The following is a 19,915-nucleotide window of genomic DNA, read 5'->3' on the forward strand; positions in this document are numbered from 1 at the left end:
GTTTACATTCCAGTGACCTGTCACAAAACAAGGCATGCTTAATACAAAACAGAGGAAATACAATACAGAGGAAAAATATATATGCTATGACATCTAGATCTATACCCTTAAGTGTTGAAAGACATCTTCTAAAAACCATCTAAGCATATCATTTTGTTGACCCTAATTTAGGGCTCAACTACAAAGCACATTAAATGTATAGTGTGCAGTTAAGCCTCATTTTCCTTTTTATCTCAAAGTATGCGTGCACAGGCCTGATCAAGACTGGGATCATGCATGAATAGAGAAGACTTAAACCTCCTGATCAGACGGCACCCTTAAATTTGTCCCCTTGCTATGGAAGCACTGAAAATGGAAGGAAGTTTTACACAAATCTTATTTCTTTTTCCACAGGAAAGGCAAGTGGATTTCCAGAACAGAGTTATAAGGCTTAAGTCTCCTTTGCCAGCACATAGTACTCTGAATCTAGATCAAGTCCACATCTGCTTTCTTTGGAGAAAGAAAAAGAACTGAGGCTCATGCTACACATCTACGTAGTGCCTTGAATTTGTTCTAAAGCTCAACAATAGTAAGTTTACCCAGTACAGACTGTTCCGAAAAATCTAAGTACTAATAAAGGGCTTGATCCTGGATTTCAACTATCTAATGAACTATTGGCATTTTCACATATTACACTGATTCTTGGGATCAACTGGGGGGAGGAGGACAATTGGAGAGCTTATCAAGCCGTTCCCACCTAACCAAAAACAATGATTTATGGTCTGATTAGAGACAGTTTTCATACAAAGAGATCCAATTGTAGACAGGGAGGAATCGCAATGAAGTCAATGCTTGGAAAAAGAACTGGCATTTTAAGGAGATTTTTGTTAAACGCTTCTCATCAGTCTTATTTATATTCACTTTAACAATGTCTTGAAAGGATATGCTATAAAACTCGTAAGACACTAGAAAACAGTCTGGGGATTTGGAGTAGATAGTGTGCTCCAGTGCACCCTTGTGAGAGAAGAAAAGATATTTGGATTGAGGAGAAATGTTGCTTCTTTTGATTGTCTTTCAGCAGACAACTTTTTCCAACTTTTTCAACTTGGGACCTATTCACCAAGTCAATACTATACAAACCACACATGCAACACTGACATTATGGAATGTTACATACTATGCAAACTCAACAGCCAAGGTGCTGCAGTGGGTGGAGTACTGGACTGGGACTCAAGAGGTCTGGGTTTCCAACTCCACTCAGCCATGGAACTTGTTGGAGTGACAATGAAAAACCGCTCCTTGAACATGTGATACACCTTGAAAATCCTAGCTGCATGCGACCTTATGACACACAACAACAAAATACAAAACACTCAGTAGAATTCCACTTCATAGTCAAACACCCAATTTTTTTTACTTTACCTGAGTTACCTGAAATACTGTAGCAATTACAAAAAGGAAGAAGGATGCAACAGTTGAGAATGACTCCATATGCCATCATTACAAAAATACGGTGAACAGATGTTTCTCCTGCTTCCAGGTTTATATACAAAACATACATGACTGTGGAAAGTGAGGACTGGGTGAAAATAGAATACAGTGGTGCCTCGCTTGACGAGGATTATCCGTTCCGTTGAAATCGCTGTTAAGCAAAATCCTCGTCAAGCGAAATTTTAAAAAAACCCATTGAAATGCATTGAAAACCAGTTCAATGCGTTCCAATGGGCTAAATACCTCAGTGTCCAGCGAAGATCCTCCATAGGGCGGTCATTTTCTGGTGCCTGTAAAGTGAGGAATCCGTCCTAAAGCACAGTGGGGAGCCATTTTGCACAGTGGGCGGCCATTTTAGAGCCGCCGATCAGCTGTTTTAAAATTGTTGTCTAGCGAAAAATCGGTTCCTGAAGGGAACCGATCATCGTTAAGCGATTTTTCCCCATAGGAACATCGTTTTGTGATTGCAAAAACTTCATTGTAAAGCTGTTAAGTTGTTTAACGAGGTAATAGTTAAGCGAGGCACCACTGTACAGGTCCAGAATGAGCGTTCAAAGTGAAAGCAACAATTTATGAAAGGTAACGAACTTTCAGAATGTCAACTACATAAACATATTGGCAATGCCTAGAGTAATTAACTAATGTACAGTTAGCTGATATGCAGTGACATGTTGAAGCAGTGGTTTTTGCTTTCAGGAAGAAATTGGTTGTGCTGAGACCAGAGTTTTGCCAAAGATAACAACTTTTTGGCTTTATGCAATAACGGAAAAAAAGCTTATTAATATATAAAGAGAGTATGTATATAGTGTGCTAAAAAGCCTTTGTCTCGGCTTTGGCTTCTTGAGGTACACCAGAATCTATGGACATAACCCATTTCTGTTCTCTCTCAAATCTCCCTTCTTGTCATTCCTTTTCTTTTTGGAGGGTGGGGGCAGGCATACAGATGGCATTGCTGGAAACTTTAATGGTGCTATCAGAGAAGATGTAAGGAAGCTGTTGGCACCAAGGTCTGTATCAGGATCTTGTTCCCATCTTTTTATCTGTTTTGCACAGCTTGTTACATGTCAGCAGCTGTTTAAGTTTGGGTGGGGAATTGTCTGTAAGCAAGCACAGGCATCTCAGCTGAAGCTCTTGAAGAGGAAGTATTATTATCCCAATGGGGCTGTAATTCATTAATGATTTCTGTGAGTAGTTTCAGCCAGGAGCTGTAGGTTACAATCAGTCCTGTTCTTTCATTTTATTTCGAGGCACGTTTTGTACTAGCTTCTTCCTAGTTAATGCTCCTTACTGAGTACTGCAGTTCGGCTTTCCTACCTGGTTGATGTTCCTCACGTAGCAATGCCATATGTCTTAGCAGCTAATTAAAACTAGAAAAACTGTTTGCATAGAACAGCAGCAGAAAGAGTTGTTGGGATGCAATTATTTACCTGTAAGATCCATTTTGAAATATTCAGGCCAAGGAAATTCTTGGTACATAAGCTGATTCTGTACCATAAGGAAACATCGTTCATGAACTGGAATGCTGCTTTATCAATGGATACTGGGTCACAATGGGGAAGACCATGTAATGTCAGATCTCCACCCAGGAAGCCACTGTTTCTTAGGTCCACTTCAAATGCCTGTTTGTTCTGGGAATTAAGAAAAGAAGGACTCCTATGCCACCACCCCGAAATCCTTGTGAGAAATGTCATCAACACACCTTTTAAAGTCTATGAGGATGAAAATTACGCTGATGGTTGGATCTAATTTTGTTCCCCTAATCCATAGAGAAAGCCACTGAGCATGCTGCTTAAGAGATTCTGCAAGTTACAGCTCGCCCAAAATTATTGTTCCATGCTTTGACAGAGGTCGCCACAGTAGTCAAAGTGCAATTAAAACCAAATTCCACCTGAATGTCAAAATGGAAATTTCACCACCAACGCTATCATCTAGCTCCTTTTTTTTTGCAAGCACGTATCTTCCTCCTGTCTCATCAGTGCAGAGGCAGCTATTAACAACTCTGGTGGCTTAGCTTGCCGACAATCCACAGATTTGTTTGTAGACTCAAGATCTTTCACTGTGTTTATGTTTCCACTCTTTGTACTAGAATATGCTTTCACTCTATGGATCTTTCTCTTTGTGTTTTCTCACTTCACAGATAAGAACCTGAGGCTGATATGGTTCCCTTTGCTTTTCTTGACCTATCCACTTATGCAACCTTTCTTTTCACACCAGTATCTGAGGCCAAACTGTTGCCCTAGTATCAATAACCCTCCCTCCTGTTTCACTCACTCTAATCTTATCTATGGTGACCACTCCTTGGTGAGATTTTAGGCATCCAGCCACCACACCCTCAATAAGAAGGGCCTGCCTCAACTTGCTCCTTTAGTGGTCAGGTTAGGCTCACAACAGATGCTGCCTGTGAGCCTTGTCCAGTCTTTTGATTACCAACTGATTTTGCCAAAGGGTCACTTGAGATATCCTCATTTAAGAAAAGCACTGGCAAACAAGCAGAGAAGACCGGGTGCATGGTGGTGGGAGAGGAAAAGGGAAAGGGGCAGGGAGGGATTTGTGGCATTTTTATGGACTTGCTAGGGCATATGTTCCCATGAACTAGAGCAGTGGTTCCCAACCTTGGGTAATCCAGGTGCTCTTGAACTCCCAGAAATCCCAGCCAGCACAGCAGGTGGTGAAGGCTTCTGTGAACTGCAGTTCACTGCATCTCATAAGGTAAAGGTTTCCCTTGACAATTTGTCAAGTCATGTCCGACTCTAGGGGGCAATGCTCATCTCTATTTCCAACCCATAGAGGTAGCGTTTGTCTGAAAACAATCTTCCATGGTCACATGGCCAGTGCGACTAGACACGGAACGGCATTACCTTCCCACTGTGATGCTACCTATTTATCTACTCGCATTTTGCATGCTTTTGAACCGCTTGGTTGGCGGGAGCTGGGACAAGTGACGGGGGCTCCGTCACATGGATTCAATCTTACGTCTGCAGATCTTCTGACCTTGAGCACAGAGGCTTCTGCAGTTTAACCCACAGCACCACCACATCCCATTCTTATAGAATGCAAATTATTTCAGGATATTATATGCCATTATAAATTTTTTAGTCTTTAAGATGCAACAAGCCTCAAGAGTGTGTCTGTGTGTTTCTGCACACTGTTAGCAGGAGTGCAGTGCAATGTTTAGTCAGAAGAAAGTACCACCAAGAACAATGGAATGCCTTCTAGGGAAAACAAGCCTGGGACTCAAACACTACAATGTATGTATTTTATCACAAATATGTCTCGCTGTGTTCAGCAGGATTTTCTCCCTAAATAAGCATGAATAAGACTGTAAAGAGGTTGCAATCTTAACTTATGGAAAAGTAAATCTCAATGAACATATTACAGAAACAGACATGATAGCTTGCTCATAATTCAAAGACGAACATTCTTAACTAGTGATCCCTGTTCAGAACGTCTTCAGGGAGTACACAAATTAGCCTCTTTTGTTTTATGACTAGTCTTCAGGACTTAGCTCAGTATTTCTTCAAAGTCTGATTTTGTGAACTTGAAAAACCAATGTATTAACCTCTCTCCAACACCTATGTGTGTTCACATCTAATTATGAACTATCTATAACACCTGCTTCTGCTCTCAGTGAGACCAGCTTTTGGATGTTGCAAGCCTATTAGGATTGGCCATAACAAACCAACATCCCAAAACAGGGCAGCTGACAGATATTGGCTAGGGGATTCTGGGAGTTGTAATCCAAAAAGTCAACTTTTCCCTGTTCCAGGTGAACTTGAATATTAAATGGAATCATCTCTCAGAAGCAAGAAATCACTCATTCAAAGCCATCAGAAATGTTTCACATACAGACACATACAGTGGTGCCTTGATTTACGAACTTAATCTGTATTGGAATGATGTTCGTAAATCAATGTTCGTAAGTCAAAGCACCATTTCCCACTGAAATGCATGGGAAGGGGATTAATCTGCTCCAGCATTTAAAAAAAATTAAAAAATTTAAAATAAAGCACTGCAAGCCCCTGGGGCTGCAAAAAACAAAACAGATTAAACATAAAAATTATCCCATAAGCCCAAACCCATCCTCCAAAAGCTACCCAAAACAGTTTTAAAAATGCAAAGAATAGCACACCTCTGGGTGAGTTCCCGGAGGGCAGTCTTGGCAGTAGTGGGGTGGTTGCAGCGGCAGCAGAGGGGAAGGCTGAGTGAGTTCCCGGAGGGCAGTCTTGGCGGCAGTGGGGTGGTTGCGGTGGGGGCGGGGCCAGCACAGCAGAGGGGAAGGCCGGATGAGCTTCCGGACAGCTCCCCCTGATAGCGGTTTTGGGTGGCCTCCTGGCCTTCCTTTGCCGCTGCATGGGCTCCACCGCTGCCGAGACCAGCAGCAGCAGGAGCTGTCCAGTAGCTTACCCAGCCTTCCACCACTGCATGGCCTGGGCTCCACCACTGCTGCCCGGCCGGGATGGGTCCTCGCCTCCTGGCTGGGATCTGGCTCCCAGAGTCCAGCTGGAAAGCGAGCAGCCTCTTCACCACCAACAGTCTTTTTGAATTTCCCGCCCCTTTCCCCTGCCTTTTTTGTTCGTATGTCAAAGCTCTGACCGCAAGTCAAAGCAAAATTCTGCAGCCAGAGCTATTCGTAAGTCAATTTGTTTGTAGGTCAGGGCGTTCGTAAGTCAAGGCACCACTGTACTTTGTTCAACTCTAGTTGCTTTTTTACTCAAACGTGTATTTCCTCCTCTTACAACCATTACATACCTGAAATATCAGATATGCAAAACCACATACTCTCTCAACCGACGGTTTACAAAACAAAAGCATATTAATTTGCCAAAAAGCAGGCTAAAGCAAACTCATGTTAGAATAAGAAGACAGTCTTTTCCTTTTAAGAGAGCTCTGTTTCTAATTATGTGTTAATTGTATCATCTTGTCTGGCTTTCAGCAATTCTTGGCAAGCAAACAATAGGATCTCTTTCTCGGTCTATAGGAATCCTATCTTTTTCAAACTGTCCCCATTCTTAGTACTCCTCTCAAACCACAGACATGCACATCCTGACTCAATTATACAAATTGTTATTGTTATTGACATTCCCTCTTCCTATGGGTGCTTCCCCAACTAGATTAAAAATGCAACAGCAGTGGTTTGCAACATCCTTCAAACTGCAAAACATTTGCTCCAAGCAAATCTGACATTCTTAGACTTAGAAAGAATCAGGACTCCCAGCTTTACTAAAATGCATACAATTCAAGGAATGGCATCAAAGGCAGCTTCAGCAGTTAGGCACGTGTCTGGTAGTTGTAAAGGTTGAATGGCAAGCCAAGCTTAGATCCCCCTTCTTTACATTTCCTCTTGACTTTGCATAGAGGGAAATGCTTTTCTGGTACAAAGGGTTCATGTTTTGGACAAAGGGTTAGAGCCTGATGCTGCTGCATGTAAATCCACAGAATGTCCTGGCCTTCAAACATTTTTAATAGCTCATTAATCTGCATATCCACACAGGCACACCACGTACACATACTAAATCAACCAACTTTCTTCCCATTTTCAGAAGTCTGTATGGCCATCTAAATGTAGGAAAGATTTGATTTAAATCAAATCGATTTAAATTATGATATCAATCATGATTTAAATACTGTATTTAAAAATTCAATTTTTGACCATTTAAATTTAAAATATCCATTCTTTATTTAAATTGTCATAGAAATTGATCCCTTAAAAAAAGTAATTGATTTTTATCCACCCTGCTTTAAGGTGACACAGACAGCCAAACACCTCTTACAAGTTTATTATCAATGTCGAGTGGAGCAGCCACCGTTCAGTTCTGCCACTGCAATCACAGCATATTCTTTTTTGCTTTAATTTATAAACATGTTGTTCTGGAGTTTTACAGATGTAGTAGGTGATCTTCCTTCTTCACCAACTCCTCTACTCCAGAACATCTCTTGATCATAAGCTTTATTTACACTTTTCCCTCCAGGATGTCACACACAGCTATCTTACAGATCCCGATGCATCCCTCCTGACTTTCTCCTGTTGTATTTTGTTCCTGACATCCCTCAGCCTAATTCCAATCCAAATCTTCTTTTAGCTCGACAGAATGTGAAATACAAACACTGCTGTTTCACTAGATCAGTTGAGGTCTATTAATACTACACTAGCTCTGAGGAGCTCACAGTGATGTACAGCTCACTCCCACCCCATTTTAGCCTTACTTTGTGAGACAGGAGAGGCAAGTCTGAGGGAGCTTATAAAACTCAGGACTCTCTAGGTGAGGAGCGGGGAACCCCTATTTATTTATTTGTTTGTTTGTTTGTTCGATTTATATCCCGCCCATCTGGTATATTCTACCACTCTGGGCGGCTTACAGAATATCAAAACAAACAGCTATTTACCCTAGCGATGTCTTTGGACTGCAATTCCACCGGCCCTGGCTGGCATAACCAATTGTGAAGGATGATGGGAATTGCATTCCAACAACTTCTGGAGGCTCATTCCAACAACTTCTGGAGGCTCATAGTTCACTGATGATCTGATCCAACAGTCCATTCACTGCTCTCCCAGCATTATCCAGGTTGCTTTTTCAAGAACTAGCCACAGGTTCCTGTTCCGGAGAAAACATCTCCTCCTTCCCAGGCTACAACTCGACCTGTCAACAACCTAAACCATTTCCCAGGTTTCCTGAATGTCTGAGGCTAAGGCCTTTGAATACCTCTTATCAGCAGTTCCAGTTCCCTTGATTAAAAGATTTATCATCATGTGGAATATTGTAACACCCATTTAAACTTCACTTTCTGTGCTGCCCTTTGCCCTAATCCACTCCTTTTCATGCAGTCTGCCTTAAACTTGCTTCCTCAACCCTCATTAAGAGCAGCCCATTAAGGGAACATTCTCCAGATTTGCTATGTCAAAGTCTTGGCTTTCTATATCTAGAGGTCAAAAATCTTGCAGCATTTTGGGCATACAAAAATTGCCACGGTATACGTTCCAAGGAATATATAACCCACTGTTCCCAAACAGAGATGTAAAGCTGTTGGAAACACTGAAGCCACAGAAGGGGCAGGACTGTGTGGTTTCAGGATATAAATCCAAAGTGGAAGGGGAGACTGAAAAATACACAATACTTTCTTATCAAACATAAAATTATTCTAATGCTATAGTAACATAAACTGAATCACCACTCATAATTTAGCTGGCATCTTTATTGACACTAACACAACAATCTTATGTATGTTTATTTAGAAGTGGATCCTGCTGAGTTTAACTTCCAGAATCTCCATCAAGCATTGCCAGTCAATATATAAACCACTCACTCATAGCCCAATTCTTTGTTGGTCTAGGCACTTAGAAAATAGAGGGTATCCAGTATTGCATCCTCAGTAATGCCATGGCTGATTTCCTATCTATAATCACTTCTGAGTTTTTAATGCTTCAAATATGTTGGTCTGCCCCATTCTTGTTGCTCTGGAATGCTCAGAATGATCTCCAAATGTATGCAGAAGCATTTGATTAGATACACTTATACTGTGTTTCTCCCTCCCTAAGGAACTCATAATAATTGCACTTGACATTTTCCACTATTTGATCTTCAGAACTACCTTCTGTGAGGTAGGTTAGCCTGGGTCAGAATGGCTAGCCCACTATTGTTTATGCAACTCCATGGTTGCTGATGTGATCTCCAACTCCAATTGCTAATTCCAAAACTAATATTTAGTGCAGCATGCTACTGGTTTCGGTCAGACATAAATCTCACCAGACTACTCTTATCTCATTTTTTTGGTCCGGTAACCTCCCTGGAAGATGGCAGGAATGCTGTAGACATAATATATTTTGACTTTGCAAAGGTTTTGATAAAATGCCCCGTGATATTCTGATTAGCAAGCAAATCAGTGTAGACTGGATAGAACAACTATCAGGTGGATACACAGTTGGTTACCGAATCATACTCAAAGAGTGCTTAACAGTGGTTCTTGCTCCTACTGGGAGGAGGAAACAAGTGGGCTACCACAAGGCTCAGTCATGGACCTGGTACTCTTCAACATTTTTATTAATGATTTGGATGAGAGGGTACAGTAAATGCTTATCAAATGACACAGAAATCATAATACTCTGGGAGACATAAACAAAAGTCAACAAGATCTTGATAGGCTCAAGTACTGAGCTGAAAACAGCAGAATGAAATTTAACAGGGATAAGTGCAAAATTCTACAGCTAGAAAAAAGAAACCAAATGCAGAGTTACAAAATGGGGAAATACTTGGATCATTAAAACTACATGTGAGAAGGACCTTGGAATTATTGTAGACCACAAACTGAATATGAGTTGACAGTGCAATGCAGCTGCAAAAAAAAGGCAAATGCTATTTTAGGTTGTACTAACAGAAGTATAATCTCAAAATCACATGAAATACTAGTTCCCACCTATTCCGTGCTGGTTAGGCTTCATCTTGAGTACTGTGTCCAGTTCTGGACACTGCACTTTAAGAAGGATGCCAACAAGCCAGAACAAGTCCAGAGGAGGGCAACTAAGATGATCAGGGGACTGGAAACCAAGCCCTTTGAGGAAAGACTAAAAGAACTGGGCACCTTTAGCCTTGAGAAAAGAAGATTGAAGAAAGCTATGATAGCAATCTTCAAATACAGTACTTGAAAAGTTCTCATACTGAAGACGGGCAAGGTCTGTTCTTAATCATCCCAGAGTCCAGGGCACATAATAATGGGCTCAAATTACAGGAAGCCAGATTACCCCTGAATATCAGGAAACAAACTTATTAACAGTTACAGCAATGTAACAATGGAACCAATTACCTCAGGAGGTGGTGAGCACTCCGATGCTAGAGACGTTCAAGAGAAAATTAGACAGCCACTTGTTAGATATACTTTGATTTGGATTCCTGCATTGAGCAGGGGGTTGGAATCAACGACTTTATAGGCCCCTTCCAACTCCCTTATTCTTTGATTCTATGATTATAAGTCAACACCATCCCAGCAGGTTGTTAATAAACATTCCAAGATCAAGTCACGACACCCAACTCTGTCTATCCTTTCCATCTAAACCCTAGGAAGTTGTTTCACTCTATATCACTGTCTGATGTCAATAACAGATTGAATGAATGTGAATAAACTGAAACTTAAACTAGATGAGACAGAGATGATCCTGTTTAGGCAGATCAAAGAATAGAGATGCAGCCTATGCCAGATGGTGCTACAGTACCTCTGAGAATAGAGGTGCACAGTTTGAGGGCAGTCCTGGATTTGTTTCTGAGCCTGTATGCCAGGACTGATAAAAATCAGGATTTCTTACAAAAATCAAATTGAGTTAAATCACAATTTCAATCACAATTTAATTGTCAAAAAAATCTGACTTTTAAAATGTATACGGTTTAAATCAAATCTATCTTGCTGGATGCCCAGGTTTTGAGGGTGGTCAAGAGTGCATCTGCACAGTTCAAACTAGTGCACCCACTGTGCCCATTCCTGGAGAGGTCTGATCTGGCCGTGATAACACATACCTCTACTATATTCAGCTGAATTACTATAAAGGACTCTACAAGGGGCTGCCTCCAGAAAGCATTCAGAAACTTCAGCAAGTCCAAAAACACAGCAGCCAGATTGCTAACTGGGAGTAGTTACGCAGATCACACAACTCCCCTGTTACAGCAGTTCCACTGGCGACCGCTCCATTTCAGAACATAATTCAAAGAGCTGGTTCCAACCTATAAAGCCCTAAATGGCTTGGATCCAAGCTACAGTATTTCAAATCTGCCTGGGTGTGAAGATCATGACGAGAGGCCTTTCTCTTGGTCCCGCCACCTTCATAGGTGCATTTGGTGGGAACATAAGAGAGTGTTTTCTTTGTTGCTGCTCCCAGGATTTAGGACGAAGATGCCCCCATCTTTGCTGTCCTTCTACAAGCAAGCCAAGACCCTTCTCTTCAGCCAAGCTTTCCCTTAATGACTGAGTGGGTTTTTTTAATGGACTGTTGTGCCTTACTGCTTTGAATGTGTTTTTGGTGTTGCTTTTGTTTACCTTTTTATAGTCTAGTATTTGTTTTATCCTTTCTAGTGTGTGTATACTTTCATTTTTTAGCTTTAAATATTATATTTTAACTATGAAAGCCAACTTGGGTCCTTTTTAAGGAGAAAGATTGGGTAAAATGTTTTAAATGAATTAAATGGATAAATAAATGGTATATACAGACAGCATGGCATTCAATACTGACTGGAGGACTCTGTTCTCCAGATTCAATGCTAATCACCTCTTTCATTCTTGTAATCTGAATCTCTCTTCTCAAACTTTGAGAACTAGGCTGGCTCAAATGTGGATGGGTAACTCCATGTGACTACTGTCTGCTATAAAGTATCAACACTCAGAAATGTCAATGCCCCAATTCAGGACAGGAGAGGGTGCCAGGGAGGGATTTTAAAAAGCATTACACCTTATACTATTTTCCTCTATTGAAGATCCATGTGCAGAAGACCAAGCTATTATTTGTTGCCAGGCCACTTTTCTTCCCATTTTTGAAAGCCTTCAATGACCTTCACATGTGTGTGACATTCCCCAACCTCTGCAGAACATAAATATATTTATCCAAAATAGATGACAATTTATATCAGTCACCCTTTTTCCTTGACAAAAAATGCTGGTACAGTATTCTGTAGAAAGCCCTGGTCCTTTTGTTCTGTTGATTCATAATGAACTAGATTCACAGGACAAAGGTAATGTTTTTACCTTTGACTACTGCTGGCAGTGTCCACCTAATTGAACAGTCAGAGCGGTAACTTATGCATTCTGTTACAATTTCTCTCTAAAAACATATGTACATAATTTGCCATGTAAGAATATCACTCACTCCAGCCAGATGGGTTGCAGTGTAACTGATCATTCTCTCTGAGATTATGAGTGTTACACATCTGGAGGACACCAGGATTGGTAAAACTGTTGTAGTCCATGAAAGCTTATCCCATAATATATCTGTTAACCTTTTACGGTGCTACAAGACCCAGTAGTTTTGCTGTAATAGATTAACATGTAGAGATGGATGAATCAGTCCAATGCTAGCCTGTGCCAGTTCTGAATACATTCTGTCTAAACTTAATTCCATCAAATTTCCTTAGTAGTCTTCAAGGTTTAAACGAGCATATATGCCATATAGGCATTTGCATGCAGAGAGAGAGAGAGAGAAAACAACTGTGTTCCTATTTATGTACAGAAAGAGCAAATCAGCTTGTTTTGTTTAAAAAGTGGATGAGATTTATTTATTTTTATTTTATTTATTTATTTATTTTATTGTCATTGTAAGTATATACACAGTATACCCATACAATGAAATTCACAGACACCCAGAGACCAGACACATGCACACACATAAAATTCCCCAAACACTCCCCACCCACTAAAAAATCCCCAAACACTCCGCACCCACTAAAAAGTCCCCACTAAAAATACAAACATCTACACTGCAGGCCAGGTAACACAGTCCAACTAACTATTCACTACTGGTGGTCTTTAAGCTCATTATTAAGTGCAATTATAGCTCTGGGATAACAACTATTCAGAAAACGTGTGGTCCGAGTCTTAATTGTTCTATATCTTCTGCCAGACGGCAACAGTTCAAAAAAGTTATAAGCAGGGTGGGAAGAGTCACATAGTAATAATTTAAATTTAAATCTCATAGTAATGATTTAAAAAGTTCCCATCCGATCATTTTTTCCTGTGCCACTGCAATGCATTTGTTTTAGCCTGTCTTTCTTTTCTTCCTTACTGGTAAGACAACCGGCTCTTCCTCATTAGATCTTCCTCATTAGATCTGGATGCTTAACTTGGAATATTACATTCACATTTTCTCTCACAATACTCTAGCATCTGCTGTCTCATCCTCCATCATGCCATCTTTTTAAACTTCAGGTTGCCTGTTTCTATGCAGAATGAGGACAGGGAATAGCTTCCTCCACCTTCAAGCTAGCATCCCGACAGAGCTGACCCAGATTCAACCACTTGCTTCACTGCTCCACAACCAGGGGTTTATATTATGATTTAAATGAAATCCACACTGCCTACAACAGACAAACAAGAAGTGGCAAGGGAGAGGACAAATCCTTAATACAGGGCACAGTATGCGAACAGACAATGTTTGCTATTTCTGTGTAACTTTTGAAAAAGGCATTCTATCAACACTGAGCCATATAAAACAAACAGAAGCTCCATTATCTTCACCCAGTAGACCACAGCTTGGGGGTTCATTCCATGGAGGAATGCCCTGTACTGGAACTAAAGCAATGTTTAGCAGCTCCAGTAGGGCTTAGGAGAACAGTGTGGTTTGTTTAGACACCACCAACACGTTGTTTTCACAGGTAGTGTCTCGGTCTTGGCATGGCTCCATCTCTTGCATGGAGACAGCAAAAGTGAGCTGAACACACATATACAAAGCAACACTTGTGGAACCTTATTTCCAGACACCATCCCATAGGGAACATGGCTCACTCATCTCATAAAGGAGAGAAAGAGTTGATTCCTGCAGGCATTTCCTTTGTATTGCAATCAAGAGGTTGCAGATGAGATGAGCTGGATACATGGATAGAAAAGCATCAGAGTTAATCCAGCAGTAAGCAAACACACTATTCTAACCGAGGATAACTAAGAGAAGCAGGAGAAGAATCAATTTGCCATCTACAGAGTTGGTCTTTAAGATAGAACATCATAAACAGCTTCAGATATAGAAATGTGCATGCTGACATACATTAATGTATTCCTATGTTTGTCCTCATGGTACTGCTGCTCCCTTACTATACAGTGGACCCTTGACTTACAGACGGCTTGACTTACAGACTTTTTGAGTTACAGACATCTCTGGCCGCAAAATTTAGGTTTGACTTGCAGACTGAGATTTGACTTACAGACCAGAAAAAAACCAAAATGGAACAAAAACGGCTTGTTACGGGATTAATCAGTTTTCAATGCACTGTAGGTCAATGGAGACTTGACTTACAGACTTTTTGACTTGAGAACCGCCTTCCAATACGGATTAAGTTCTCAAGTCAAGACCCCACTGTAAAAAGCATCGTGGCAAAAAAGAGAGCCCCAGCTGCTATGATATGGCACATTGCTTGAAGAATAATGATAAACCTATGCAGGAACTGCCATGTTAATCCTGCACCAGTCTAGAAGGTATACAAGAGGTGAAAGTACCTGGTGTACTCAGATGCCAAGGAAGTACTACTCCCACATCTATGGTCAAGCTGGCAGGGGTTAATAAGAACTGGAGTCCCCCAATGTGTAGAGGAGGGTCACAGGTTCCTCACCATGGTATAGACAAAAGGGATGGCATCACACCATTCTCAGAGTGTTGGACTACCACCAGGAAGATCTGGGTTTGAATCCCCCTTCAGCCTCAAAACACAACCTTTTGTTTCAAGACAATCTACCCTGCAGTTGTTGTGAGGTCAAATCTGTTAAGGACCACAGAACTAGGTGCATCAACTTAAGTTGCTTGGAGGAAGGGCAGGACAAAACATGCAATAATAAATGTCAAGGCAGGAGATAAACTTGTAGCAGAAGATACGGTGAATCAGCAGGCAGAGGAGTGACGAGGAGGCTCATAATGAGTAATCTTGTTTGGGTTTAATTCCAGGTTGGTGCAACAGGCTTTGCTTGGGTTCAGTGACATTTCATAAAGACTATAACAGACATTCATGATAGCAGACATTACTAGTGGAAGTGATCTCATGTAGAACACTGCACCCCTCTTGCACCTGACACAATGGCACAAAACAAAGTCATTTTCATTAATGTAACAGAGTGACCAGCTCTTAGTGTTCTGTCAAAAATGGCTTTCCAGATCACCTCTGTTCATTAGTGCTTCCCCTTGAAAGAGCTGTGGCAGCTCTATAGGTATGCTTAACCCCAATACTGAGAAAGCCCAGGGAGTGTGTGCGAGAGGGGAGTGATGTTTGCTTTTGACGTAGAGGAATACAAGAAAGGGGGCATTTGCTTTAAAGCACACACACACATATGGGGGGAGGCAACCCATTCCTTTAATATAAGTGCTTCGCCAGAGATCTTCCAGGCAAAGAAGGACAATGGGTTCCTCCCCACCTTTTACTCCCCCCTCATTTTTTTCTGAACTTCCTTGGTGGTAATTCATTCCTAAGTGAGAGGCACACACTCTGTGCCGCTCTTCCCAGCTGCTTAGCAGCTGCTGTCCTGACGAAAGAAATCCCTCACACAGCTAGGCAACTGTTCTGCCAAGAGGGCATCTTTCTGGCATTCTTCTGTTAACAAAAGCACCACAAACGGCTACTTTTGAAAAGCACCATTGCTATTGTTGTTTGCACACAAAAGGCAGAAAGTACACACACGTTTAAGCATCAAAGCTGATTCCCCAAAAGCCTCCTGGAAATTGCAACCTTTACAGAGAATCATCATCACACATGGGTGAGAGACTCAGAAGTTCTCCCAAGATCAACAGCAACACTAAGAGATGACAAATGTCCGGATGGTTTCAACTTCAAAGCACAAAGTCATTTATGCCAGCACAATAGCTGGCTCACTAACAGATATATCACCATCCAATTAAGGCAGGATCCCTGAACTTGCACCTATTCCCACGTATTTATATTTAGGCATTTCAGCTTAAACAAACTAAATCAGGGTGAAAGCACTCAGGTGTAAGTAAATAACGCCGTGGGTTATCGAGCAGGAGAACACCTGGCACTATAAACGGAGCTACTGATGTGATTCAAGATTTATCCAATTAAGTATGCAGAGGACTAGAGCCTTTGACCCCAGTCATATGCATGCTTTACTTTTACATATCAGATTGCAGCCTTTAAACACCCAGCTGAGAGACCCGAACACAGCTACCCACACACTTCAAAACAGAAACATCTGAAACCTAGAGATTTTCCTAGAATCCAAGCAAAGTTGGTTTCACTGGAATTTCAGAAGATGAAAGTAGTTTAACATCTATCAACCCACTTAACTGGTTTGGAAGATCGCTTATATAAAAAATGAAGCAAACAGGAGCATGAGTGACATAAAATTTGTGCAGAATTAACAATGGGCCTCAATTGTCTGCCACCAGGAAAAACATTCCAAAACGTTTCCAACAAAAGTAAACTGTACTGTTTATATGCCGCCCCCATAAAATATAAGGCACTCTCTGGGTGATTTACAATTTACTTATGCAGACTACACACTGACCCCCGAGAAAGCTGGGTACCGAATTCACCAACCTCGTGTAAATATTTCTACTAGAAATAATCCCTTAGCAATACAGTACAAGCTTTTCATTCTCTCACGTTTGTTCAAGCTGCAGAGCTATACTGGGAAAACCCCACACCTTAATGTTACAGAAGATGCTCCCGGAGCAGGTGCCGATTCTCGGCCCTTGGTTGCTGTCGGGCTGGATCCCCATCGTCTCCTTCACGCTCACGGGCACCGCCTCGGGATCCACCGGGCTTGCGCTCCCGCTCGCCTCTGCGCCCCGGGGAGAGCCGCGCCACCAGGTGCGAGGGCCGGCCTTCTCCGCCACCTTCCCATCCGCCGGTCTGGAAAAAGCGAGAGCCGCGCCGTTTTTATAAGTCCGCTCCGCTCTTCGGAGCGATGATGAAACTTTCCTTTCTCCTCCCTCTTTTCCTCGGCGCGTTAAAAAGCCGGCGCTGGCGAAGGCGCTCGGCTCAGTAGAAGCCGGCGCTGGAGAGGGCGCAGCTCCCGGGAAGCAGGTGCGAGTCTTTCGCCCGCGCCGCCGCCGTCTCTAGGGTCAGCGAGGGGAGGGGTCCCAGCTGCTTCCCAGAGCCCACCTTGGGCGGGCCCCGGAATGGGAGAGGCGGCGGGCGGGCCCTCCCTGCCTGCCCTTTGCCAAGCGCAAAAGCCGCGCGCTCCACGTGGAGGCTCGGCTGCTGCCAAGCGGAACCCGGTGCAAGGAGCGCGCCGGAGAACCCCGACGGATCATTCCCGCAAAGGCGTCGTCGTCGTCGTCGGCCTCAGCGTACCTTTGACCTGCTTTCAGGCGGCAGTCCTGCCCCTGCTTGCCGGGGAGTAAGCCCCACTGAACGCAACGCTTCCCAGGAGGCCGAGGCTTGCTTCCCCAGCCCCACGGCCAGCGCGCCTCCCCCCCCCCCCCCAGCGGGCTGCGCACAGTCCCGCCACGTGCGCCAGGCCGAGTGCCTTCCGCCCTGCATTTTGCAAAGTCCGCAGTAATAGCAAGCTTGGAAACTTGAGCAAAAGGATGCTGGCCGCTTTACGCAAGGCCTTCTTCCAGGGAGAAGCATCTACGGGACGCGCAGTTTTCTATGCCCCCTTCTCTCCCCCCCCGCCTCCTGAGAGGGGGCGGAGAGCCGCTCTTGATGGAGACAGCAAAAGTAAAGAAGGCGGCCCTGTGCTGTCAAAGCTTAGAAAAGGTGCAGATTTGGGACTACAACTCCCAGGATCTCTCTGGCAGTAGGTCACTGGACAGTGCTGACGGGGCCACTCTGGGACTTGCAGTCCAAGAAAGCCAAATCGCCACCTTCCCTGCAGTGCTCACATTGCGGAAACTTTAGGCCTCGGCTTACTCACTTGGGAGACGCGGAGCGGATGGGTGTGGCGGCGAGTAGCGAAGCACGAAGCTGGGCGGTTAAAGATTAAACGCCAAACATGGTTGGGATCTAGGCTTCCCGGGCCGGGCGTAGCAAGGCGTGACTATCGCACTTCAGGTGGGCGCATCATTGCTGCTTTAGAAAAGTAGACACACACCTGAAAGTAGTGAACTGGTAGAGCGGAGGGGAGCTGGTCTAAAATGTCTCTCTTCTGATAGTTTGCTACTTGCAAGAAGAAGTGTGTGTATTGAAGGTGGAATTCACCCCCCCATACGTGACACTCCCCTTTTTATCAGCTCAGGACCCTCACCTTCACATGGTGCTATGTGTGGAGTTCTGGACAGGCATCAATTACGCACTTAGGCAGAGTGAAGCATGTGCCTCCAGCAGCACATGGTGGCAAACAGTAGTGGCTGTCTATTAAATAATTCCTTCCGAGTTCTCTATCCATTCTCCTCTCTTGGAGGACAGAGCTGTGTGCCATGCATAATGCCATTGATTGGCCCTTTAAACTAGATTGCTGGCCTCATAGCCAGTGGACAACTAGTCTACTGTCAGTAGGATTCAACTGTCTGTTTCCCTCTGTGGAAGAAGAAAGAAATTCCACTTTGGTCTTAGTTTGGCCCTGATCAGACCCATAAAACTTGAGCTGTGTGTTTTCCAGCTGAAAAATGACTTGTGTGGCCTCCTTGCATTTCTACTGAAATATGCGGTGTGACAGATGGAGTGGTTCTTAACATTTGTTACTCAGATGTTTTTGGACTGCAACTCCCAGAAGCCTTCACCATCAGCTCTGCTGGCTGGGGTTTCTGGGAGTTGCAGTTCAAAAACACCTGAGTAACAAAGGTTAAGAACCACTGGACTAGGACACTGGAGACCAAGGTTCAAGTCTACGCTTGACCATGGAAACTCATTGGGGTAGTAGAACAGATGTAGCCACTCCTTAAATAACTCACTTACCTTGGGTGTCCTATTCAGGGTCTCTGTAAGTAAGTTTCTACTTGATGGCCTGTAACTTACTAGGAACCAGAGTCCTTTGGCATCATAAAGAGTTGCAATTCTGCATTCTCATGAAGCATGGGTTGTGTGGCCTGTGAAAGCTTATGCATGATAAATTAGCTTTCAACATGACCCAGAGCTTTGTCATTTTTAGGAACAGAGTAGCACAGTACTTTTCAGTACTGTAGTTCATCATTTCTGTATGCTCACAGGAAGATTTGTAGAGGATGCAAGAAGACATTGATCAATGTGTCTCTACTATGGACTTGCACATAATCTAGAAGCCCTGTTGTCCTGTTTCCTCCTGTGCATCACAGTTTTAGTGATGTGTAAGTCAGTCTTTCCCAACCTAGGCCCCTTCAGAAGTATCACCCCTATACAGTACAGTTTAGGAGGGAGGAATTAGTTGTAGTTCAACACATCTGAAGGGTCATCTAGGTCCAGCCTTCTGTAGTCTCTACCACCTGTTCTCCAAGGGTGCCCATTACTAAGACCTCTAAATGACCCTAGAGATTTGCAGGGGTGAGATTCACAGAGGAAAGAAGTCTACTTAGTTATTTTAAAGCACGTGTAACCTATTTAATTTTTATTATTCTTTTGAGGCCTTGCTATATTATCTTTATTTTAATTAAACTGAAACTAATAAAACTGTTTAGAAAACTAAAATTTCCTGGTGTGTTCCATCCAGCTGTGGATTTCTTGCATTCACAGGGATTTGCTCCCTAGATTATCTTTGAGGTATATTCCAACTCTACAAAATTTTTATCTAATTTCTAAACTTTATGGCTAAAGATATTTACCTTAAAATATGTTTAATTTTTAAAATAATACACTACATGTAGGCATGTTATATGCAAGTCATAGCTTTATGTAATTCCTAT

The 19,915-nt window shown here is 42.7% G+C and overlaps 2 protein-coding genes across 3 annotated transcripts in view; both read right to left on the reverse strand.

Moving 5' to 3' along the window:
• The window catches only part of SLCO2A1 (solute carrier organic anion transporter family member 2A1), a 77,520-nt gene extending 59,872 nt beyond the window's left edge, over positions 1-17,648 (reverse strand). Inside the window, exons 1-2 of one of the 2 annotated variants that reach the window (XM_020786395.3) lie at positions 17,451-17,648; positions 16,799-17,006 (exon numbers count right to left, since the gene is read on the reverse strand). In XM_020786395.3, coding sequence (XP_020642054.3) covers positions 16,799-16,873 — 75 coding nt within the window. In that variant the 5' untranslated portion in view covers positions 16,874-17,006; positions 17,451-17,648. Of the gene's footprint in view, positions 1-16,798; positions 17,206-17,450 lie in introns of those variants that run through there. The other variant, XM_078389286.1, reaches the window with a different exon arrangement.
• Positions 1-19,915, reverse strand: part of LOC144587851 (uncharacterized) — a 462,829-nt gene that overhangs the window by 289,292 nt on the left and 153,622 nt on the right. The gene's annotated exons all lie outside the window — the stretch shown is intronic.

Source organism: Pogona vitticeps, chromosome 3, assembly GCF_051106095.1.
Source record: "Pogona vitticeps strain Pit_001003342236 chromosome 3, PviZW2.1, whole genome shotgun sequence".
Lineage (NCBI taxonomy): Eukaryota > Metazoa > Chordata > Lepidosauria > Squamata > Agamidae > Pogona > Pogona vitticeps.